The 24,953-nt window shown below is 42.0% G+C and overlaps 3 protein-coding genes across 3 annotated transcripts; 2 read left to right on the plus strand and 1 right to left on the minus strand.

Annotated features, from left to right (window-relative positions):
- The first annotated feature begins 9,145 nt into the window (after positions 1-9,145).
- Positions 9,146-14,677, plus strand: LOC100282283 (acetyl-CoA acetyltransferase, cytosolic 1). The gene is made up of 15 exons (NM_001397584.1): positions 9,146-9,299; positions 9,413-9,473; positions 10,033-10,131; positions 10,199-10,372; positions 10,475-10,580; positions 10,830-10,968; positions 11,564-11,641; positions 11,714-11,779; positions 11,987-12,072; positions 12,592-12,691; positions 12,895-13,005; positions 13,120-13,161; positions 13,326-13,412; positions 14,162-14,265; positions 14,460-14,677. The coding sequence occupies exons 2-14, from the start codon at positions 9,446-9,448 to the stop codon at positions 14,249-14,251; spliced, it is 1,206 nt and encodes a 401-aa protein (NP_001384513.1). The 5' UTR covers positions 9,146-9,299; positions 9,413-9,445; the 3' UTR covers positions 14,252-14,265; positions 14,460-14,677.
- Positions 14,643-18,489, minus strand: LOC100278656 (P-loop containing nucleoside triphosphate hydrolase superfamily protein). The gene is made up of 6 exons (NM_001151859.3): positions 18,042-18,489; positions 16,681-16,916; positions 16,349-16,607; positions 15,463-15,642; positions 15,210-15,365; positions 14,643-15,131 (listed from the first exon to the last, which is right to left on the minus strand). Exons 1-6 carry the CDS (start codon positions 18,114-18,116, stop codon positions 14,955-14,957), a joined length of 1,083 nt encoding a protein of 360 aa, NP_001145331.1. The 5' UTR covers positions 18,117-18,489; the 3' UTR covers positions 14,643-14,954.
- Positions 18,490-23,426: 4,937 nt separating this feature from the next.
- Positions 23,427-24,459, plus strand: LOC103644704 (protein ALP1-like). The gene is made up of 2 exons (XM_020547140.2): positions 23,427-24,060; positions 24,133-24,459. Exons 1-2 carry the CDS (start codon positions 23,539-23,541, stop codon positions 24,385-24,387), a joined length of 777 nt encoding a protein of 258 aa, XP_020402729.1. The 5' UTR covers positions 23,427-23,538; the 3' UTR covers positions 24,388-24,459.
- The last annotated feature ends 494 nt before the right edge of the window (positions 24,460-24,953 follow it).

Raw genomic sequence — 24,953 nt, forward strand, 5'->3', positions numbered from 1 at the left:
ACGAAGGGACCGATGCTCAAGGCATCAGTGGCTCCATTCACACGAGACATCTCGTGTGTATGTTCGATGTAGTCGTATGCAGTCGATGCAGGCAGATGTACGCAGTGCAGTCACTCGAACGGCGCTGGCGACGAGGAACTTGATCAGCGTTGGTCGGGTGGACGAAGCGAGCAGTCGCGAGTACGCTCCCGAAAAACCTGATCACCCGCACACCCGTGCAAGTGTCGCTATGCGGAATGCGATTTCGAAGGTCTGCTCTTCCACATTCTCTGTGCTCGCAGAAGGTGGGATGAGGATGGTATGTACGCAACGCGTCTGAGAATTGTATGTGTGTTCTCTTGTAACCAGAAGCAGCCTCACCTCCTCCATATATATACACGCGCAGAGGGAGGCCAACGAACAGTAACGGTCGCCATCAGAGCTACCGTTACAGCTAGCCAGAAACCGACGCCATTAGAGCTACCGTTACAGCCAGCCAGAAACTGACGCCATCAGTGACGTTCGTTAATAGCTGACAATCATTACAACTTGTCTGTTACTAGCCATAACACAGGAAACGGCCAGTAACGTACGATAGTAATGGATGGTCATCACTCTAGGCAAAATGTGTAACCGTTAGGAAGGAATATTCAGACCAAGGTTCGATCTACCACGGCCACTGCCCGGTCGGCAGCGCACGCCTGTGGCAGTCCTTCATCATTTTCTCAGCTTCTCAATAGATGCACCAAAGGTCCACCTATTTAAGTTGATTGAATTGTCCCTTGTACTTTCGGCATGGTACTAGACTACTAGTACACCATAGCATTAAAGTGAGCTTTTATCATTGACTATTATTGAATATTAATTTGGGCTAGGCCCTCCTTAATTCAACAATCCCCACCAAATGCTAAGTCACACTAAAATTCTCTCATTATCTCAAACATTTGATATATTGGTGTTTCGATGGAGACTGTTAAGTTGAACATCCACCTAGAATCTAGATTGCACTTGACCACAAATGCACAATAGACTAGGCCTTGAATTTGTAGTTTTGTGTGGAATAAGTTTCATCTAACCTCTTTACCAGTACTAGATTGTCGAGTGCATCCCTTCTGGTTGGAGCATATAAGTCAAACTCCATAGCCTTTCATGGGTATCTAGAGACCACCCAGATCTCATAAACTGTGACTAGCAGTTAACTCATATAGGTATGTTCCTCTAAAGATGTTCTGTAGGATAACATCTTTGCTTCACAAAGCCACTTGGAACATATTAAGGTGTAAACACCAACCTACCTTACAACAAGGAAAGATGTGCATCTAAAATGAACCTTATTAAGGGTCTTTCCTCTCAGTCTACCACTAGCTTGTTTCACCATTCTAATTCACGGGATCTTCGATCACATAGAACATGTTACCACTATGATAAACTTTAGGTGGGTCTCAGGTCCATTTCACTCGATGCAATATCTATCACACTACGTGATAGCCCCTTAGTAAATTGATCTGTCAGATTTTTAGACGTATGGACATAGTCCAATGCTATTACTCCGGAGTTTCTCAATTTCCTGATAGATTTTAAACGCCTCTTTATGTGTCTATATTATCCTTAGAACTGTTTATCTAGATTATCACAGTCTGATTATCACAGTTCATAGAAATAGTCGGCACAGGTTTTTCAACCACTGGTAAATCCATAAGGAGTTCACGAAGCCACTCAGCCTCAACTGAAGTGGTATCTAATGTTGTGAGTTCTGCTTCCATAGTCAACCTCGTTAAGATAGTCTGCTTGCAAGACTTCCATACAACAATGCCACCTCCAAGTGAAAACACATATCCACTTGTGGCATATATCTCATCAACATCATATATCCATTTTGCATCACAATAACCCTCCATAGTGTTGGGTACCCGGTATAATGGATGCCTAAACTCATAGTACCTTTTAGATAGCGCAGAACTCTCTCAAGAGCATGCCAGTGGTCATCTCCCGAATTTGAAACAAACCGGCTAAGTTTGCTCATAGCAAACGAGATGTCAGGCCTCGTAGCGCTAGCTAAGTACATGAGTGAACCAATTATTTGGGAATATCTTAATTGATCCCTAGCTATCCTTCGATTTTTCTTCAATAACTTACTAGGATCATAAGGTGTTGGAGCAGGTTCACATTCGCTATAACCAAAACGACTCAAAACCTTTTCCACATAGTGGGATTGCACAAGTGTGACCCCACCATTGCCTTCTCTCAGTAGCTTAATGTTAAGAATAACATCAGCTTCTCCCAAATCTTTCATTTCAAAATTAAAGTCTTTTGTCTCTTTAATCATTTCAAGACTCGTCCCCAAGATTAGAATGTCATCAACATACAAGCATAAAATTACTCCCTTGCCCCCACCATACCGATAATATACACATTTGTCTGCTTCGTTCACAACAAAGCCAGCAGATGTCAGAGTTCTGTCGAACTTTTCATGTCATTGCTTAGGTGCTTGTTTAGGCCATATAAAGATTTCAATAATTTACACACCATGCCTTCTTGACCATTTGCTACAAACCCAGCTGGCTGCTCCATGTAGATTTCCTCATCTAGCTCTCCATTTAGGAATGTTGTCTTAACATCCATTTGATGGATGAGAATACCATGAGAGGCAACTAGAGAAAGTAGCACACGAATTATGGTCAATCGAGCCACAGGCGAATAAGTATCAAAGAAATCCTCAACTTCTTTCTGTGAAAGCCTTTAATGACAAGCATCGCCTTGTACCTTTCAATAGTACCATCAGGCCTAAGCTTTTTATTGAAAACCCATTTACTCCCAATGGGCTTACACCCATAAGGACGCTCAATGACATCCCAAGTTGCATTAGACATAATAGAATCCATCTCACTCCTTATTGCTTCCTTCCAAAAGTTAGCACCAGGAGAGGAATATGCCTCTTCAATGGTACTTGGGTGTCATCCACAAGATATACAATGTAATCATCACCAAATGACTTTACAATCCTTGGTCTCTTACTCTTTCGAGTTGATACATTGTCATCTTCCACATGATTATGTATATGGAATTCCTCAGTGTGTTCTACATAATATGTTCATGGGGTATCATTGGTTCATCACTAGACGTATTATGTATAGCTTTCATGGAAATTCGTCCTCAAAGAACATAGCATCTCTGGATTCCATAATAGTACCTACCAACATGTCCGGTACTCCAGAGTTTATAATTAAGAACCTATATCCAATGTTGTGAAAAGCATACCCAGGGAAAACACAATCAAGAGTTTTCGGTCCTAGTTTGCGCTTCTTGTTAGTTAGCACATTCACTTTAGCCAAACAACCCAGATGCGCAAATAGGAGATGTTTAATTTCCTCTTTTTCATTCCTCGAATGGTGTGATTTCTTTGTTCTTTGTGGGAACTTTATTCAGGACATGACACGCCGTCAAGATCGCCTCACCCCACCATTCCTTAGATAGTCCCCAAGTCTCTAACATGGCGTTAACCAAATCAATTAGAGTTTGGTTCTTTCTCTCAGCAATCCCATTGGATTGTGGTGAGTATGGTGGTGTCCTCTCATGAATAATACCATGTTCCACACAAAAATCAGAAAAATCAACTGAAAAATATTCTCCACCATGATCAGACCTTAACAGTTTAATTTTCCTCTTGAGTTGATTTTCCACTTCAGCTTTGTAGGTCTTAAAATAATGCAAAGCTTCGTCTTTTGACTTTAAGAGATACACATAAAAAATCTAGTAGAATCATCGATTAAAGTAATAAAATATCGTTTGCCTCCCTTACTCAATATTCCGTTCATCTCACATAAATCGGAATGTATTAAGTCTAGTGGTGCCAAGTTCCTCGCCTCTGCAGCCTTATGAGGCTTGCGAGGTTGCTTAGATTGCACGCACACCTGGCACTTAGAACCTTTGACTAAATCAAATTTCGGGATTAAATTTAAATTTGCTAACCGTGACACACAACCAAAATTTATGTGACAAAGTCATGAATGCCAAATATACGACTCGTTCGAAATCACATTGTTCACAGACTTATTACAAACATCATGCAAAGATAAGTGGAACAAGCCTCCACTGTCATAGCTTTTTCAAACAAATGTGACTCGAATACAAGTTTATAGCCATCTCGACATAGCAACGAGCCACTAACAAGATTCTTTTTTGATGGAGGGGACATGCTGCACATTCTTCAATAGCACTGTCTTTCCTGAAGTAAACTTTAGAATGACTGTACCAACACCAAGAACACACACATGTGATATGTTCCCCATCAGCAAGGCTCCAGCCCCTTTGCACTGATAAGAAGAAAACAAAGAAATATCAGCACACACATGAATGTTAGCACCGGTGTCAGCCCACCACTCAGGGGATTGACACACTGAAAGAACAGTAGGTAAAATATTACCATACCCCGATGTTCCTTCTGCGGTCTTGCTAACAACCATGTTTACTGATTTCTTCTCTTGAGCTGGTTTTTTCTCTTGCTTAAATTTGCGGTCTGGACAAGCGTTTGGTCAGTGTTCAGTACTCCCACAAACAAAGCAACCAGCTCCTTTGTTCCTCTTCTTAAACGAGGTTTCCTGGTTGGGCTTCGTGGCATTCTGTTGCTTGTTCTTCCTTTTATTATTATGTGACGCATTGGAGTTCTTCCTTTGTACCATATTGGCACTAGAAGTCTCAACTCCTTTTCCGCGAGTGTCTTTTGCTCTCGCCCGCTCCTCAACATCAAGAGACCCAATAAGCTCAACCACGCTAAACTCTTGTCTCTTATGTTTTAGAGTGGTAGCAAAATCCGTCCAAGAAGGTGGCAACTTAGCGATAATATCGTGAAAGTGCATTCATCCCTTTTGTGAGTTTTGGTGATTTGGATGACAACACATTTAAAAGACTAACAAGTTTGCTAAGTGTTGAACAGGAAATTCAGTATGATGAACATACTTGAATGGTGTATAATGATCGTGAACAAAGGTTCAACACAAGGTTAAATAACCAGTGAGACAATGCAAATGGATATAATATGATCTCTATATTGGTTTAAATATATGGACAAGACCTGAGAAATCACTACATACATATGATCAGAATAGAGGATGAAGTGATTAAGAGGATTGGTCAAGCCAAAGTGAATAAGATATGAGGAATCGTGAATTGGCTTGACCATATTACTATCAGTCCATATATGCTTATATGAGAATCAAACTAGAGCTTGATTAATCTTAACAGTTATATCTAGAAGACATTCAAGCAAGGTTCACAATATTTAAGAAATGATTCTCTCAATGGATGCTCAAAATGATGTGATTCAAGAATGGCTTGATAGGGTGAAGATGGCAAGGAAAGGGCTTCGAGGAACTAAGCGAAGGTGAAGGACAAGCGACGGCTTGTAGACCGAGGTACCATGGCTAAGGTGAAGAAGAGAGTACTTGCACTAAGTCGATGAACTAATCAACTATGAAGAGTTATAACATGTTGATGCATCAGTAAGGTGACTTGAAGCCATGATTTGAACTCATATATGATGATATGGTACAAGTCACAGGGTTTGAGTTGTGTTTGCTTCAAAAGGTGAGACAAAGATGTTTGTGATCCTTATGAAGCAACGCCATGGAGAAATCACACATGAGACACCAATTACTCAAGGAGTTTACTTAATTATATTTTACTTAAATTGAGTATAGGATTCATCGTACTACCAAGGGGATCCAAAAATAAGGTTGGTGTTTGCCAAAGCTCAAGCCTCTATATTCAAAAGCTATTTTTTGAAAATCAAAAATCTCTTTAAAATTCTATGGTTGACTATGGTTAGGTTTGAGAAACCTAGAGTGTTTTTGTTGAAAAGCAGCTGAGCTTTTCAGCTGAACTAAACTTCAGCTGAGTTGAGCTTCTTCAGCTGCAGTTGAGCTTTTCAGCTGAGCTAAACTTCAGCTGTGTCGAGCTTTCTCAACTCCAGTTGAACTTCAACTTCAACTGGGGTCCAGTCAAGTTCAACCGGGGTCCAGGCAGGTTCAACCGGGGTCCAAGGCAAGTTCAACCGGGGTCCAGAGAGGTTCAACTGGGGTCCAGGAAAAGTTCAACCGGGGTTTAGAGAGGTTCAACCAGGGATGGGCTGTACGCAACGCGTCTAAGAATTGTACGTGTGTTCTCTCGTAACCAGAAGCAGCCTCACCTCCTTTGTATATATAAACGAGCAGAGGGAGGCGAACGGATAGTAACGGTCACCATCAGAGCTATCATTACAGCCAGCCAGAAACGGACGCCATTAGTGACGTCCGTTAATAGCTGACAAGCATTATAACTCGTTCGTTACTATCCATAACATAGGAAACGACCAATAACGTACAACAGTAATGGACGGTCATCACTTTAGGCAAAATGTGCAACCGTTAGGAAGGAATATTCGGACCAAGGTCCGATCTACCACGGCCACGGCCCGGCGGCGCGCGCGTGTGGCAGTCCTTCATCATTTTCTCAACTTCTCACTAGATGCACCAAAGATCCGCCTATTTAAGTTGATTGAATTGTCCCTTGTACTTCCGGTATGGTACTAAAGTACTAGTACACCGTAGCATTAAAGTGGGCCTTTAGCATTGACTATTATTGAATATTAATTTGGGTTAGGCCCTCATTAATTCAACAGTAGCTTCTAGGCCTAACCATCCCACCCCCCAAACTAAGCATAGATGAACTATGTTTAGGTTGCTACAAAAATATTCCAAAAAATAATTCCCTCCGTCCTAAAATACTAACCGTTTTAGCATTTTAATAGATTCATAAAAATATGTCAGATCCACAAGTCATACGAGGCAACTGTCTCGAGCATGATGGATGGAGAACCAATATCCCCCTTGTAAAATGTCTTCTTCCTCCACTTCCAATGCATGCAATCTATACTCAATATCATAATAGAAAATCCCCTTTCCACCTCCTTAGCTAAGATAAGCCTAAGTCATTGACAATGGCATGATAATTGTACTCCGCCCTGAAACATGCAATACCACCTCTACAGAATAGACCAAAAACTCCACTCGTAGGGGAAATACTGCCCCCACGGTAAGAAGAAGCTTAATCGGAGCCCTGATCGAGAAAGGTCACGAAAGATGTACCCCTCCCCCCATGCAACATGAGAGTCCGCCCCCTATAGGCCAGATCTTTACTCGTGCTTTGAGCCCTACTAGCCCTTACACGAGGATCCGCCCCATAGGTCAGCCCATCTCATGTGCACACAACTAGGGAAACTAGTGAGTGACCTTGTTAACCTCAGCCTAAAATTCGCTCCCACCGGGATTCAAACTTAGGACCTGAGGAGTGCTACTCAGACGACCTAACCAACTTAACTAGGGACCCTTTCACACAGAATAGTCCAAGGCACTCTGAGGTGGAACTTTCCTCATTTTGATGTACTCATCGATGGAGTCAGCAATGCTACAGTACGCAAGCATGCTTAGGCCAATTGTGCACTTCTGGTGGGGGAGGAAACACTGCGGTTGAATGCATCGGTTCAAAAAGTGAAGTATGGGAAGTGCTCACCCAATCTCTCTAAGATATGAAGGAAGAGACTTCTCTAGATGCGGTAACTTTGACAAAAGTAGAGCAGTGGGTAGACACACAGGTCGTTGAAATGGTCTTGCATTAACCGGTCGTATGCAACTACATAGTCGCAGTCAATGTATCTCTGATGTTGCCTTGGCCACCTCATCGACCTAGGAGACTCGGATCCAAGCTCTGACGCCTGTTGCATTATATTTTGTTGTAATAACTTGAATAACTCTTTTCAGTCATATTGATGTCCAAGCTGAACGAAAACATCACAACAATGCTTGATTTGATTGAAACGAGTGTAAGAGGATTATAAGGGGTGGTAGAGAAATTTGAAGTGTGGGTTGTGTGAATGAGATCAAACACTCCTCTATTTATAGACCAAGTTCTAGTTTTTTTATTTTTGAAAAAAAATCAAAATAAAGCGAAGCAATTAGAACCTGCCACATGGCAAGAGGCGATCGTTATCGACATGGCCGCAATAGCTGTTCAGTACCAACCAGTCAGTATCGACCGACGCGGTCCCAACACGGTCAATAGTAACCCTGGCGGCCGATCAGTAGCCTCGACAACCACAAGCGAGGCTATTAGTGCTGGCACCATGTCGGGTGATACTGACCATTTGGTTGTGCCACATGGGTGGGCGGGCAGTAGAGCCAAGCGCCGGCACTCGCCTAACATGATCTAAAACAATCGATAAAACTGACAGATTGGTTGCGGTTCATGACTACCTAGACCTGGTCGACCACAAGTAGAAAATGAGTCGAGCCGAGCTTGACTCGGCTCGTCCATTTCACGAGCTAGAGAGTTAGGCTCGGCTCAGCTCGAAGTCGGCTCGCGAGCTACACCCCGATATATATTATTTCATTATATAGTAAATTATTAATATATAAACATAAAATATAAAAATATTATTCACCATTATGAATTATCTTATATTTATCATCAAAGGCTAAGAAATAAGCCGACTATCTATAAATTATCTAATATCTATCATTATTCTACATATTGATTAATTTGGTACAACTAGCTCGCTCGCAGACGCTCCGAACTTGATCTGACTCGTGAGCCTCAAGTTTTTTTTCTAGCCTTAACCACATGCCCGCGAGGATGATTGTTCGAGGTGATTAGCAAACGCAAACGATATCAATTGACATTTTTTATTAGTTTCATTAGGTTTAGAGATAAAATTATATCATGTATGTCACTCGTCTAGTATCTTATTTGTTATCATAAATGTTCTAATCCTTTTTACGTCACCCGAATACAATTTTTTACTCTTTCATGTCATAGTAAGGGACTAAGACATACAACATTTTACATTTAACATTTGGCCACGACATGTAAGAGTGAGATATTGAATTCGAGTAACATACGAGGTACGATGAATAAGGTATTACACAAAATTACAGTGGCATATAGTGAATTGAATTGTTCTATTTTTACTTTTTTTTTGCCTAACATAAAGCCTATTTTATTTAGTACTTTCTCTGATTCAGCTTTAATTTTTATGATTTATTAATTTTATTATATATCTATATATTGTATAGATTAAAAAATAAAATAAATTATAGATTTAGGAAAAATTACATTCGGGTGATTTGGCTGTTGGGTGTTGCGTTCCCTACTTGCTCTTTTCTTCCTCCGCTTCAACCTGTCCCCAGCGCCCCCCGCGCACACACTGTCTTTCTCTGCCTTTCTTTCCCTAGCGCCGCGCCGGCGCCGCCATTCGATCAGGCCGCTTCGCCGGCGACAGCATATTCCAGGTATGCCGTCCCTTCTGCTCCTTCTGCGAGAATTCAAACACCCCGAACTCCCCAAATCTAGTATTTGTATTCGGATCTGACCATTTTTCACTGGGCCCGCCCCTGATTCGCAGGTCGGTTGGTTTTGGCACTTCGGACCGGCGGCCATGGCTTCCGACGGCATCGGCCCCAGAGGTATAACTGTTTCATCTCTTCTTTGTGTTCAAACAGACAGACGTCAAACCGCCGAGAGGAGGTACAAATATAGATTTTGGGCTATGAGCACGCCATTGCGCTTCCAGCGATCTGACATATTGGGAATTCTTGTTTTTTTTTTGGGTACCTTGCAAGGCCGAAATTTGACGCTTTTCTGTTTAATTCTAGTGCCTGTCTGCATCCATTAGGGCATCCTAGCTGCTCCATGCTCGTGATCTCGTCCGTTTGCTTGATTGAATCCATTGTTTTCCAAAGTTCATTGCTACTGCGAAATACGTTTATATGATTACCACAATTTGTGTTTTTGCCTTTTCGGGTTGCACAGAGGGTACTGCCATCATTGTTGTTTTAGCGCCATTTGGAACAAGTGATTCACTGGTACTAGTACAGTATGTGCTTTTCATGTGTGTTTGGTTTGTACCATCAGATGGAATTTTGAGCGCGGTTTACAAATTAGTACTATAGATATACTGTGAGGTGCACACTAGATGGTTCTGCTTTGTTCTACAGTCAGTAACTTTTTCTTCCTTGCTCACAGATGTATGTGTTGTTGGGGTTGCACGCACCCCAATGGGCGGTTTCCTTGGTGCCTTGTCTCCCTTGCCTGCTACGAAACTTGGCTCTATAGTAATTCAAGGTGAGATCCGAATCTTCTCTGCATTTACATCCGAGCTCTGAACATGGTCATGGCTGGGGGCTGTTAGCTGCTCTGGAAAGAGCAAACGTGGATCCAGCCCTCGTGCAGGAGGTCTACTTTGGAAACGTCTTGAGTGCTAATTTGGGGCAAGCTCCTGCAAGGCAAGCTGCTCTGGGTGCCGGGATACCAAACTCTGTTGTTTGCACCACTGTTAACAAAGTCTGTGCATCTGGCATGAAAGGTTTGAATCGAATTTATCTGTCTGTCCTTGTGTACTCTGCTCAGAGTTCACAGAAGTGAGAGATTACCTGACCATGCTCTTGTTTTCCTTTCCTATATGCAGCTACTATGTTTGCAGCACAGTCAATTCAATTGGGTATCAATGATATTGTTGTGGCTGGTGGCATGGAAAGCATGTCCAATGCCCCAAAGTACATTGCTGAAGCTAGGTATGCAATTATTACTTGGTGGATATATTCAATATCGAGCTGCATAAACCAAATGATAGTCTTAAGTTATTTGGTAGATACATGCATGCTTACTTATCTTCATTGCATTTTCTAAATTTGTTTGTAAGAAATGTTGATTCACCAGCAGCGAGGCTATTAACGAAGTGGCCAGTTTTGTTGTGAAAGTATATTCTGTTCATGTTTAAAGTGCATTTCAACTGCTTATAAGCTTGCTAATTACAATTGCAGGAAGGGGTCTCGTTTTGGTCATGACACACTTGTTGATGCCATGCTTAAGGATGGGCTTTGGGATGTATACAATGATTGTGCCATGGGAATGTGTGCCGAGCTTTGTGCTGACAACCATGCCCTCACAAGAGAAGACCAGGTCTCTTAATACAGATAGCAGTAAATGCTGTTTGTTATAATATTCCCATATTTTTCAAGATATAAGTTGTGCTATACAACATGTCAATGCTGGCAATTCTTTTGAGACTGCCCTGGAATCTTCGTGCTTTATCTTGGTCATCATCATAAATGGTCTAGAGACTCTAGACCAGCATCTGCATTCCTTGTCTGATGAACTAGTAACTTGGATCCTTTCTAGCAATGATTTTCTGTTATGTTGTGACATGATTGATAGGGTGGGCTTTTATGCATGCTCTGGGTCTGTGAACTGACCATTCATCTGCTTCCAGAGATGAAAGTAGATGTGCCACACAAAAATGAGCACTCTTTTGTATTCCTGTTAGAGCTATACAAGTATAATCTCTTAAAAGCTGCTCATCAGTACATGACACTAGTACCTTGATGATTTTACTGTATCTGTTTATGTAATTTTTTTCTTAATAAATTTGATATAGTATAATTAAAATTGAGTTGCCTTTTAATTTTCACTTATATGTTGCAATTTATTTTTGTCTATATTGCAATAAATATATTTCCAATTTCTGGTATATTTAATTTTACTTATTCTTGAATAGGATGCATTTGCTATCCAAAGCAACGAGCGTGGAATTGCTGCTCGTGACAGTGGTGCTTTTGCATGGGAGATTATTCCGGTAATTTTCTCCCTCATTGATGATACTAGACATGCTTTTCTTGGTTTTCTGATGGTCAGTGTTGTCACCCAGGTTCAAGTTCCTGTTGGTAGAGGAAAACCCCCAACATTAATTGAGAGAGATGAAAGCCTGGATAAGGTATTTTTTCTGACGTGACAAAATATTTTTAACAAAATAAAGCTTGTAGTTGATCAAAGGCAAAAAGACTGGCAGGCACTTTGATTTATTGTTCTTGCTTCCTCCAAATGCAACGTTCCTTGCATAATGAGCTTTGCTAGCAGTTATTTGTAAGATCAATGCATGACAGTTTTATTTATGTCTTGTGCTATTCCTTTTGTGTCTTAGTTTGACCCAGTAAAACTAAAGAAACTTCGCCCAAGTTTCAAGGAGAATGGTGGTACAGTTACAGCTGGAAATGCTTCTAGTATAAGGTAGCTGCTTGAAATATTTCTGAGGCCTTTTGTCCTACAAAGTCTTTCTGAGACCTTGTTTTTCGGCCATATGTTGTTTAGCTGACAGATATGAAGGACAACCTATTTCATTGTTGACAGTTAAATTATATTATTGTATTATGCATGCATTTTTAACTGATATATTATGCTTGCATTTTGTCAACTTCATTGTTTCTCTATTTGTTTTTAGACTGCTTGGGTATGCTCTACTCCGTTAAATAGATGGTAATTTTTTCTTTAGATTTGGTACCCAATTGGTGTGAATGATTTATCACAATATCACATAAGAAAGTAAAAACATTTTAAATGCCTTATTATGCCCATTCAAACAACAAAAGTTGCCCTACCTTTTAAATTTCTTCATGGTTGCCCTAGACCTTGTTTGTCTCACTTTGTACTGTGTCTATTTTTAGCTGACAAGTACTGTCCGGTGTACTGCCTACTATGGCTTGTGTAGCCTTCTGCAACCAGTCATCTAATTTGTTTTATATGGATCAGTGATGGAGCTGCTGCATTAGTTTTAGTGAGTGGGCAGAAGGCTCAAGAGCTTGGCCTTCAAGTCCTTGCAAGGATCAAAGGTTATGCTGATGCAGCTCAAGTAAGCCACAGAAACAATTGTTAGCTCTCCTAAGAGTAGAATGCGCTTATTCTAATTTACACTGTGATCTAAATATTTTAGGATATAGGAAGTTATTTTTATCTGGAACGATTTTATGTTACTATTTTAGATATCGAAATTTATCAACTATTGGAACTTGTGATCTGGAATATTATTTTGTAATGTGGATGCTGTTTATACAGGCTCCGGAGCTTTTTACAACCACTCCAGCACTTGCAATACCAAAGGCTATCGCAAATGCTGGATTAGAGTCATCCCGTGTTGATTTCTATGAGATTAATGAAGCCTTTTCGGTATGCATTGAGTTTCTTTTACTCACATTTTTTGTAAGCCTTTTGTTATGCATTGAGAGTTTATTTTACTTATTACTTTTTTTGTAATAATGTCTTTTTTACTTGTCAATATAGGCTGTTGCGCTTGCAAATCAAAAACTTCTTGGAATTCCTTCAGTAAGTGTCACCTGTATTAAACTGCCATTCTTTGTGGATTTTAGAAGTTAAACAATCACTTTCAGAAAGTACATATTGTCTCTTTTTTGTTATTTGCTATGCAGCAGCAACGTGTAATTGCATTATAACAGTATTATCTGTACTAACAGCATATGTGTTTGCAGGAAAAGATTAATGTTCATGGAGGAGCTGTATCCTTAGGACATCCTCTCGGGTGCAGTGGTGCTCGCATTTTGGTTACCCTTATTGGTGTAAGTTCTATCTTAAGATGCTTGTTTTACCTTTTGAGTTACAATCCCTTTTGTTTAAAAAAAATGTGCAATGTTTTTCTAGTAAAAAAATAGATGGTCTTTGAGTAAATAATGAATTCTGACATATGTTACCATATCATCATAGGGTTCGTGATGAACAGTAAGCATCTTCACTATTGCTACTAGGTCTACTTCCTCTATCCCAAATTATAAGACGTCTTGGGATGTTGGCATTGTTAGATTTATAGCTTTTACTACGTGTACTGAGACATAATGTTTATCGCAATAAAAACTACAAATCTAGAAAAAGTAAAAACATCTTATAATTTGAAACATAGGGAGTATGTTGGATCAAGCCACCCCATCCCTGCACCAAACACTACCTTAGGCCATGTTCGGTTACAAGTGGTTCGAGGGGGATTGAAGGGGATTAAATCCCCTTCTAGTTAAAATTGAATAGGAGGGGATTTAATCCCCCTCAATCCCCTCCAATCCTCTCGCAACCGAACAAGCCCTTAGTGATTTCCAATGTGCAAATTATCTGCAAATAGAATCTTGTATAAAGCTGCAAATGTAGAGTTTCACATTGATATCGGCTCATCCCTTGTTTCACTTGTTGCTGGTGATCAATAGTTTCTTTTTCTCTTCATTTTCTTTAAGCAAAACGTTGGGCACAATATAGTGCCATCATGTTGGGACATCAAAATATATTGTGCTTGACCCTCCTAATCATTGTTTCTTGTTAACAGGTTCTCAGGGCGAAGAGTGGCAAGATCGGAGTTGCTGGTGTCTGCAACGGTGGAGGCGGAGCATCAGCTCTTGTTCTGGAGCTCGCATAAGAAATCTAGACCTTGTAAGACTCAAAACACCGAATATATCTCAACTCAAATTGATTCTTTTACTAGCTGGCAGTAGGAGCTAACCAGTATAAGGTGCTATTATCAAACTGTAATATGGTCGCATATTCAGCTAGGCCTAATTAAGTTGTATTTTTTCCTTTTACAACTGTTGTGCAATTTGACTAACTGCTGCACCTTGATATTGCAGGTAGTTAGCAAAAGCTCCCTGAGGTGATCTTGTAGTCTTATTTTCCGTTGTAGTAGTCCCATAGAACATTTCTTAATTTAATTTGGCAATAAAGCAAAAGCTCCCTGAGGAGATATTGCTTCTGTTGGTTGCATAGTAGAGTATCATGTAATAAGAGCTACAGAAATATTTTTGATATATTTGTGAGGATACTACAGAAATATTTTATATATTTGTGATGTGTCTTGTACATTTATCTAGGTCACATCAACTATCCTGCCGCCCGGGATCTGGAACTCCGACAGCCCGATTTCAAATAGTTTGAAAGAACATCAGCAAACACCCAAGGCAAATACAAAGATCAGAGAAGCTGGAGGGTTAGTTACAGGAGCATCAGGTTACCGAGAATGCAACCATGCACGGCAAAAGGCGCCTACCCCGCATCAAAATTTCTGCCAGAAACAAACAAGAAACGAAAGAATCACACGCACACTATCTACATCCAGAAACGTGATGTTATACTAGATAGTCAGCGGCATTCAGGAAGCCCTCGTACTGGGTACCGTTGAGGGCGCTGTAGACCTCGTCCCAGTTCTCGATCTGCTCCGACAGCGGCTTCGTGTGTATCTTCACGTGCCGGCTCACCAGCTTCCTCCTCGGCACTCCGAGGAAATCCAGGACATCCAAGAGCTTCTGCAGTGCAGCAGCGATGGTAAGCGACACAACCAACGGAAGGGAACAGACAAGGGAAGGGCATCAGCGAGAACGCACTGTTCTGTTGCGGACGACGTCCTCGTAGTAGACGCTCATGTGCCGGGTGTTGTTTAGGTTCTCAAGAGCGTCGCGAGTGTACTCGTCAGCTCGTTTCAGCTGCCATATCAGTGACGTCGTGTTGAGCCTGGGCCTGTATCTTGCCAGTATATGGGCCTGTGGAGCGAGAACGAACGACACGTCAAACACAGAGAGAGATCAGATCAGCTCAGAGACTTGCTGCCATATCCGTTTCTTAGCTAGCATTACTAACCTCACGCTTCGTGTGGACATGGGCCTTGTGCGTTCCGTTTAGTTGCTTAAGTAACCTGTCGTGGTTGTTCGCTACCTGTGATACCAACTGGCGGAGCAGGTTCCTTCTGAAAAGAAATATCGCAGAGACTCCTCTTCGGTTGAAGTAGTCGACTACGTCCGCATGGTTTGCCACGAGGCCCTGAAAACATACACCCCAACCCCGTTCAGAAGAAATGCTCCTTTGTTTCCACTCTCTAGCTACAATGCCTGTTTTGTTTCCAGTCTCTAAACCTATGTTTGGCCAATATTCATGGTTTGGTTAGGCAATCTGTCTACCAGGAAAAAAGTTCGTTCTCGCACAAATTAGATGAAGCCCTGAAACAAACATGCTTGACATGTAGATTATAATCAGTCTACTGGACACACTACAGAATCTATCAAATATTACTCCATATGCATTTGCAGTTCTCATGCATGTTCGAGAGAGAGAAAATTTGTCTAAAATGCAGGATCTGACAGCAAGTCAGAAAACTAAACTAGCTACCGACAGTTCCATAAGGCCTTGTTCGGTTATTCGCATCCCACATGGATTGGAAGAGATTGGAAAATTTTAAGAAGGATTTTGACTTCTTATGGATTTAAACTCATCCAATCTCGTCCAATCCACATGGATTGGCACTAAAACGAGCAAGCCCTAAAGTGGATTCCCAAAAAAAAATAGTTACATGGACTTGAGGAAAGTTTGGCGCAATATGCAATAACATTTAGCATCTACAGTTGAGAACATGTAGGCCGTTTAGGAGACTACACATACTAATAATTGAAACATACTGGAACTAAATGGAAAAATAAATGAAAAAGGATCATCCAAATAAATTATCTATACTGCATGTTTTAGTCCGCACCTGATTTAGCATCCACTTGAAGCCAATAGCTGCAGTGCACTCATTCTTGGAAGCGCTACTGTTCCAGTCCAAATTGTACACTTTATCCAGGGTATCTATTATAGAGGAAATGTTACTCCTCCTTTCTTTTCTAGAGAAAATTTCACCATTGGAGCTAACATTCATGTGGCTGTTAAGAAGTGTTTCAAACCAGCCACTTCCAGATCGCTGCGATGATATAATTGCAAAGGACCGGACAGCATTGCACTTGCATTCCTCCCTAGAAATAAAAAATTATGCATTAGGCATTAAACAAACGAGATTGCTCAATCTTACCACAGTGCAGATCTCACCTGCTGTAAGTTATCGGTTGAGGATAGCGCACAAATTGAGCCTCCGAAAGAGGAGCAATGGACTTATTACATGGTTGTTCCACAACTTCAATCTTGACAACTCTTGACCAGCCATCACTCCCTAGTTGCTTCATGCACATTGAGCAAATAGATATCCCGCATAACATAGTCATAGCGAAGACAACCGTTCTCAACGCGATCGGTGATTTTTTCGGGGGCTTCAAGTCAAATGCATCCTGCAAACAGATCCGACCAGTACAAAACCAATCAGCAGGTTGCACTGCGCATACGCGGTTCAGTGCCAGTATATATACATTGCAGCCCTTTTTTGAGGTAAGATCTGTTATTTTGTAACCTTCTGCTACAGTAAAAAACCTTTCAGCAAACAACACAAACATTAATGTTCAATGTGAGCTGAGAAGCATCCATTTGGCTACATCCTACATCTATATAAGCAGAAATAAAAAGAAATAAACAAATAAAACTTCAAGATCTATCTAGTCCTCAGGGTAGTTAAAATGAGCACGTACTATTCAATTCAGCTACTAGCCTTTTTACCAACATGGAAGACACGGCAAGGGATGAAAAGGCCCTTTTTTGTGAAGTTCAAGTACATTCCCATATATTCTGTCGCCCAGCTGCCTTAATAAATGAAGCTATCCCGACGAGGAGTATGACAGCTTTCCTTCTCATTCTTCAGCAAGGAAGACAAAAAATACTGACCGAAAATGCTGGTAGTACTAATAAAGAGAGAAACAAATGCAAGCCAACACGCATATTACAGCTGACAAAAATGCAGTCATAATCAATATGACACATCTGAGGTGACACAAGCATAATTAAACTGACAAATCAAGTGGATTCCTGTTCTGCAACTAATACTGCACCGAGAAATGGAACAGGAGAACAACAGATTCCTAACTTCTCCAGGAATAGAAAGGAGAAATGGAACAGGAGAACAACAGATTCCTAACTTCTCCAGGAATAGAAAGGACTGGGACAAAAACGAAGGATTGTAAAAAAAACAGAACTTAACAAGCTTCAATTCTGAAACAGAGAACGGAAAACGCTCGGGACTTGGAACTAGCAGACACGTTAAAAGGGGGAAACGGAAACAGGAAACGAATAGAATCAATGCGACTGCATTGATCTGAGTGACACTTCAGATCAGGGTTCCAAAAGGCTTGCCACGGAAAGCGCGACGGCTGAGAGAAGGTCGCAAGGAAGGATTTGGAGTGTGAACCCAGGGAATGAGCCCCACAAAGGCAATTTGCCATGAGATTTGTCGCCGCCCAGGCAGAACGAAACCCGGAAACGTGTCCCAGTCTTGCAGAGGAGTGCAAATGGTGAAGAAATCGAACCTTGTTTCCAAATTGGTAGCACCAATCTTCTGCAGCGGCGGCGGCGGGTTTGTCCTCCGCCTTGGCGCCCCCCATGGCCGCGCCTCACCGTCTCCCCCTCCCGCCTGGTCCTCCGCGGGCGCCGCCTCGAGAGACGGCGGGATTAACCCGGCACCGCCCTTGGCCTCCCCGACGCCGCCTGTCACGGGCGCATTAACTGACCTGCAGCCCAGCCGGCGCGCAGCGCGGAGAGAAGAGAACGGTGGGCCCGTCGGGGCGGCAGCGGGCGCGCGCCGGCACTGGCTGGCAGCCTGGCACCGCAGAGCAGAGCAGCGCAGCGCAGATGGCGGAGGGAGCGGCGGGTGCGGCTTGCGGGGCAGGGGGGGCTCGAGGTGGCCTCTGAGACTGTGGGACTCGGTGGGGCGGTGAGCTGGGCGTCTCGGCTCGCGTGAGGTGTGTCAGTGTGTATGTACCCGCTCCCCGCGTCTCGCCGTCTCGGTGGGTTTTGACCGGGTATCACTATCAGCAAGGAAAAGGGATTTCCCGCTTTTGCAGCGCCGTTTGCCCGTTTCTTATTTCAGTTTCTTTCATTTCATGTGTGGAGAAGCAAAGGAAGTATTCAGGTTGCATTTTTTTGAGTAGTTAGTTGCTTATGCATTGCTATAGTTTTTAAATATCACTAATGAGATGTTCATTCGTTGAAACGGTTTTTATATAAGACATGAGTATACTTTGTTTTTAATGAAACATAAAAATATATGTGCTCTGTTGGATAGGAGGGTATGAACTTAGATCCTACAACTAAAGTTCAAATCCCCAATCATGCATATTTTCTCTTTATTTTTGCATAAACGGGAATGAGAAGGGTGATGCACGACGACTATAGAACCATGAGTTAGGTGTGTGAATATAGGTTTATAGCCAACATCCATATGTCATATCTTATATTTAAATATAATTTTAGTTTTTTTATCATTTAAATACAGGGACATGACCGTGGAAATTGAACATAAAAACAACTCGTGTATGGACTCACGGCTGTGAGTAGAGATGGAAACGACATTGTATTTTCTCATATCTCTCCATCTTCAAGTTTCGTCCTAAAGTGGTCAAAACCTTGTATGGATGCTCTCATATATAGAGAGTCTTTTTTATCGTCAAACAAAGTCTGAAGCTATTGTCAATAATATGCATGAGTACCTAAATCAAGCTTTATAAAGAAGAGGCTAAGCAGAAGGACCTATGCGTCCGGCCATAAGTCCAAAGAATCAATGATTAAACTAGGATAGATTTTAAAGATCTCAACTGAATATGAGATAAGCCGTAAATTGGACTTGTGTACAACTTGGCAATTGACTTGATTCCATCATGAACTTGATAATCGGCTCTATGCTTACCGTGTAACATCTATCCCTCCTTAGAATATAAAAAGAGGGACGGGAAAACTCTGTGATCGTTCCGAACATATAACAACACACACAAGACAAAAAGTATTGTCTGACATTGAGAGTCCAAACATGTATAAATCCTCATGTCTCTCATGCCCTAACCTTTAGCTCTCGATCCCATGACATATCCCGTATAATCACTATATATGCTATCGATCTCGTGAAATACCTACATAATCACTATGCTCTCGATCTCGTGACATACCTGCATAATCACTACAGAACAATCTTGGACAATACCTTTGTCTTGCACATTCCATTTCATCTTAATGTTGATGATGTTATACAAGCATCCAACCTCATCACATGATGGGCAATGATCATCCATAGATGTAGCCAACCATGCTACCTTTGATCATTAACCATATCATGAAGTTCCTCCATCATACTTCATCAAGCCACTTGACCATCAACATGAATAAACAATTGGCTTGATCTTCTTTGAATGATATGGTCCACTTCATGTTACCATTGTGGCCTCATTACTTTATTTATCGCAACTTCATTTGGTCTTTATTGTTTCCTTGGTCGATCGGTGCCAAGTCCTTGCTCAAGCTTCTCTGCCACATGTGGTCCATCGCCTCAAAGTATCTAACTTGTCAATCACTTTTACAATCAGTCCTTCATACCCAAACCATGTCTCTTGATATCCTACACCCAGTGGCGGAGACAGGCATAGGGCCATTAGGGCTTGGGCCCTACTCTTGAGCCGAAAAATTGCTAGGGACCCAAATATGTTCTGAAGGAATGAGAGAATTTGTATAATCCGTTCATGGTCATATGTGTCATTATCTATACATTTGCATGATTTAAGATTTTCTAGCTGATATAAATATTTGTTAGTGTTATATTGGCCCTACACTTACAGAAATCCTGGCTCCGCCACTGCCTGCACCTATCCACAAGACACCATGTGATGTCTCACATACACCTAGTTGAGGTTTACAATAAATCCAAGCATTTCACCATCATGATTTAAGTATCTCAAACTAGTCTACTTGTGGACTAATCACCTGTGTATCTCAACATAGAAAATATATTAGTCCACCTAGGTTGTCACTCGGTTACCAAAATCAAACTAGGGCCTTTCAGTGGTGTTTACTCTACCGGGTACCGGAATGTGGTTAGGCCTCTAAATAGTTAATGATAGTTGGAAGGTGGTGACAACCATGTCCATCCTATGTAGGGATGAAAACGGGTACCTATTCGCATACCAGTTTTTTGGTATTTTTTTCTTTGATAGTGAATAAATATGATATAGAATCTGCTAGACAAATTAATATTCTTGTTTTTAGCATTGAACTTGTAAAGATTTATAAAAAATAAACATCAAATTTATCATATTTTTTAAAATGATAGATATAAAATTTGGGTAGCATTCGGATACGGATACAAACATTTTTTCATCTTTTTGTTGTAAAGAGTAAATAATGTATAAAACAATCTATGTAAAATTTATTCTTATATATAATAGTGTGCTTATAACAGAAGGAAAGATTATGATTAAATTTTATACATATCTATTTTAAAATATTAGATTTGTTTTAAGAGTTCGGGTACCTGTTTTTATCCCTAATCTATGTACTCCATGATGTTAGGTCTATTTGTTAAAGCATAGCGCTCGTGGTGCACCCTGGAATGCTATTGTGTCCTACCTTACTATATCTTGGTTTATCTGTATTGTCATAGTCCCTTGCTAGAGCTGTGCTTGAATAGAAGTAAGCTTGTTGTCCTCCTATTTAGTTATATTTCCACATAAGGTCTTGTTCGGTTATATGGGATATAATCCCACCATGGATTTAATCTGGGTATGGATTGGGTGAATCCATATCTCACACCTAATCCCATGGTGGGATTAAATCCATCAACAAATCCATGTGACTTTCAAAGCTAGTTATTCTTTTGATCCATGAATTCTAATGTAAACTTGTGCAATATCTCATGGATTTGTTCCATACCTAATGGGCTATGGATAGAATCCATGTCTTCCATAGTTTAAAAAATTCCCAAACCTTTGGGTTATATTCCATGATGGGTTTAACCGAATAAAAAAAATTAAGTAGTCATGGATTATTTTGGGGCATGGATTGAGGCATGGATTTAATTCCAATCCATGCTAATCTAGAGCGGGATTGGTGTAAACGAACAAAGCCATTCCATGAGTGGAACTTCCGTGTGTCATGCTACTTTATCGTATATCACTTACCCACACTTTGGCTTAGTTACATAAAACACAAACTCTCTAGCTTTGTTACATAAAAAATTCTAAACTGCCGTATTGTTGAAAGAAACAGGGAAGCTGTATTCTGTAATCTATTTACTGGAGCTTTATAGTTATTCTGATCCCTCTGTTGAAGTCAAGAGCTGCTACAAATCAGATTTCTCTAACTTGAACAGAGTTTATAAAAAAAAACAACACTGCAGCGTCAAGTTAACTTTATTAGTAATCGTTTTAGCTCTGTGTTTTTATATCTATATTCAAATAAATGTTAATAAATATAGGCATGTATATATATACAAAACACATACATCAAATGTTATATGAACCACTAATTTACTAATACGAATTTTATTTTGGCATAGAGGGAGGAACGTTTATTTCAGCCTGCTGTAGTTGGTTCCTTTTGGGGGAAAAATGGTCCCGGCTAACGAACGTCCAGTATATATATATTTTTTTGTTGATGTTGGACTCGGTCCGCCTATTGTCACCAGTGTACTAAAATTTTACAAAGAGCGTGTGATAGGCAAAGAACATGTGTGTGGATGTGCTGTGCTGCCTACCCTTTCAGTTTCAGTGATTCGTCACCCACACGCCAGACGGCATGAGACGTGGTGCACCGTGCACGGTGCACGACGGCGACCGTCGGTCGTCCGGCCGGCCGGCCTCTGGCTGTTGTTCTGTTCGTACAGTACGTCGTCCTCGTCGAGCCGGTGCAGCTTGTTGGGACTTGGGAGCCGAGAGCCTCGGACTCATCGACCTCGATCTCGCGGCGGAACGTGTCGTGTCGTATCGTATGACCCCCGTGTGGCGGTGCACGACGACCCGTCGCCGTCGTCGGTCGGTCGTCCGGTTTCTGGTTCTTGGCTGCATGCAGTCAAGTCTAGAGAAGAAAAAACCACAAAAGATGGAAGCAGATGGCGAGTGTCACGTTACTGGCTGGCCGCCGACCGACTGTTTCTCGTCACGTCAGCGGCCACCCACGGGACGTACTACGGCCGGCCATCGTATCGTATCGCTTCGCCACCAGAGATCACCAAGGGCGTGTTTCGGAGGATGGCCCAGTAGCCCGATTGTGCCCGTGGGCTACAACTAACCTTGTTTGCAAGGTTGGCCCGTTTCGCAGCCTGGCTGAAAACAGCCTGTTTCCTGGGTGGCTCCCAGGAAACGCGGCTAGGGTTCGTTTCCTGGGAGCTCGGCTGCGCGCGGCGCACTGGCGGAATGTGGCGGCGGGCGAGGTGGCTGGCGGGAGCTCGCGCGGGCTCGCGCGGGAATGGTGAGGTTTTCGCGCGCGCGGGAAGGAGCGCTCCGGTGAATCCTCTTGCGGCTATATATGGCGACGGTGCACCCTCCTTTTCCCCTCCTCTCGCTGCTCGTTCTTCTTCCACCCCCTCCCTCCCTCGTGAGAGACCGGCGGCGAGTGGCTGTGCGTCGCGGCTGCGTCCAGCTCCGCCTGGTGCCAGGACTCCGTGGCGTTGGGCATCTGCTTCGTCGCTTCGTCTCTGGTCGATTTGCTTCCTATACTTCTAGGTCTGCTCCGTCTCCGTTGCTACGACCTTGACCCCAAGGTGAAATCAACCCCCAATCGTTCTATTTTCTGGTTCATGCTTCATGAGTTAGGGTTTGGTACAGTGTGTTGTTCATGTTATACCTGCTGCGAGTTTGATTTTCATGTGGTTTGCTTTGGATTTATATTAAATTGGTCGATGATGTTGTCCTTTATGTTCACTTGGAGGTATCATATAGATGATGCAGCCGTGTTCTTTTTCCTTACTGATTCATTTTGCAAACATGCTGAGGCCAAGCAGGGTATGATTAGATTAATTCTTGTATCATTGTTATATGCATGTAGATGGATCCCTCTTTGAGCCGCGAGCTGTTGTGTAAGCAAGCAGCTGCCTTGACAGTAGTGATGGTTTCATTTGTTACAACTAGGCTTAAAAGAAAAAGGTTTGATCCTGAAGTAGAGCCTGACCCTCTAGTCTATGTACTTAGGGAACAAAGTGAACTTCACAGACAGAGGACCCTCAACATGATTTACAACTCCACTGATGTAGAGTGCATTTCCATGCTTAGGATGAAGAGAGCCCCTTTTTTTGCTTTATGCACGACCTTTAGAGAGAGGGGACTGGTAACTGATAGGGAGGGGGTGCCAGTAGAGGAGCAAGTTGCCATGTTCTTGCATGTTGTTGGTCACAACCAAAGGTTCAGAGTTGTGCACCAGGCCTTTAGGAGGTCCATTCAGACAGTACACAAGCACTTTCATCAGGTTTTGTATGCTGTTGGAGAGCTTAGGAAGGAACTTATCAAGGCACCTAGCCCTACCACTCACCCAAAGATCACTGGAAGCTATAGATGGAATCCATATTTAAAGGTATTTGCCTACCTTGGGTTCATTAGTTGTTCATATTCACATGTTCATTTATCTTACATATATGGTTTTTAGGACTGCATTGGTGCCATTGATGGCACCCATGTGCTGGCAAGGGTGCCTAGACACATGCAGCAAGCTTTCAGGGGTAGGAAAACTAACCCGACACAAAATGTGATGGTTGCTGTGGACTTTGACCTCAAGTTCACATACGTTCTAGCTGGCTGGGAGGGGTCTGCCCATGATGCACTTATCCTAGCTGATGCCATTGAGAGGGATGATGAGTTCACTGTCCCACAAGGTAATTGCACTACCAAGTTCACATTGTAGGTAAATTCTACAATGTCACACAAGCTCACAGTAGATTTCACATTGTAGGTAAATTCTACTTGGTAGATGCGGGGTATGTATGCCGCACTGGCTTTCTACCCCCCTTCAGGGGGTTAGGTACCATTTGAGTGAGTTTGGGAGCAGAAATCGACCTACCAATGCAAGAGAACTGTTCAACCTGAGACACTCATCACTTAGAGTAACTGTGGAGAGGGCTATAGGTGCATTGAAGAACAGGTTTCGTATCTTGGACAACAAGCCCTTTCACAAGTATAAGACACAAGTCAAGCTTGTGTTGGCATGCTCGATCCTGCATAACTGGATTTTAGGCTTTGGCATTGATGAAGTAGTGCCTGATGAGGAGGGTTTCACTGGCACACAACAAGATCCACTAGATGACAATGGTAGCCAGAGCCAAGAATCCAGTGCCATGGCTGCAAAGAGGGATGCCATTTGCAATGTTATGTGGGAAGGGAGGGGAAGCTCTAGGATATGATGGTTTGTTTACCCTGCTATGGAACTCATGTTTGTTTGATGATAATGTAATAATATGATGGACATGGCTG

This window comes from Zea mays, chromosome 1 (assembly GCF_902167145.1).
Source record: "Zea mays cultivar B73 chromosome 1, Zm-B73-REFERENCE-NAM-5.0, whole genome shotgun sequence".
NCBI lineage: Eukaryota > Viridiplantae > Streptophyta > Magnoliopsida > Poales > Poaceae > Zea > Zea mays.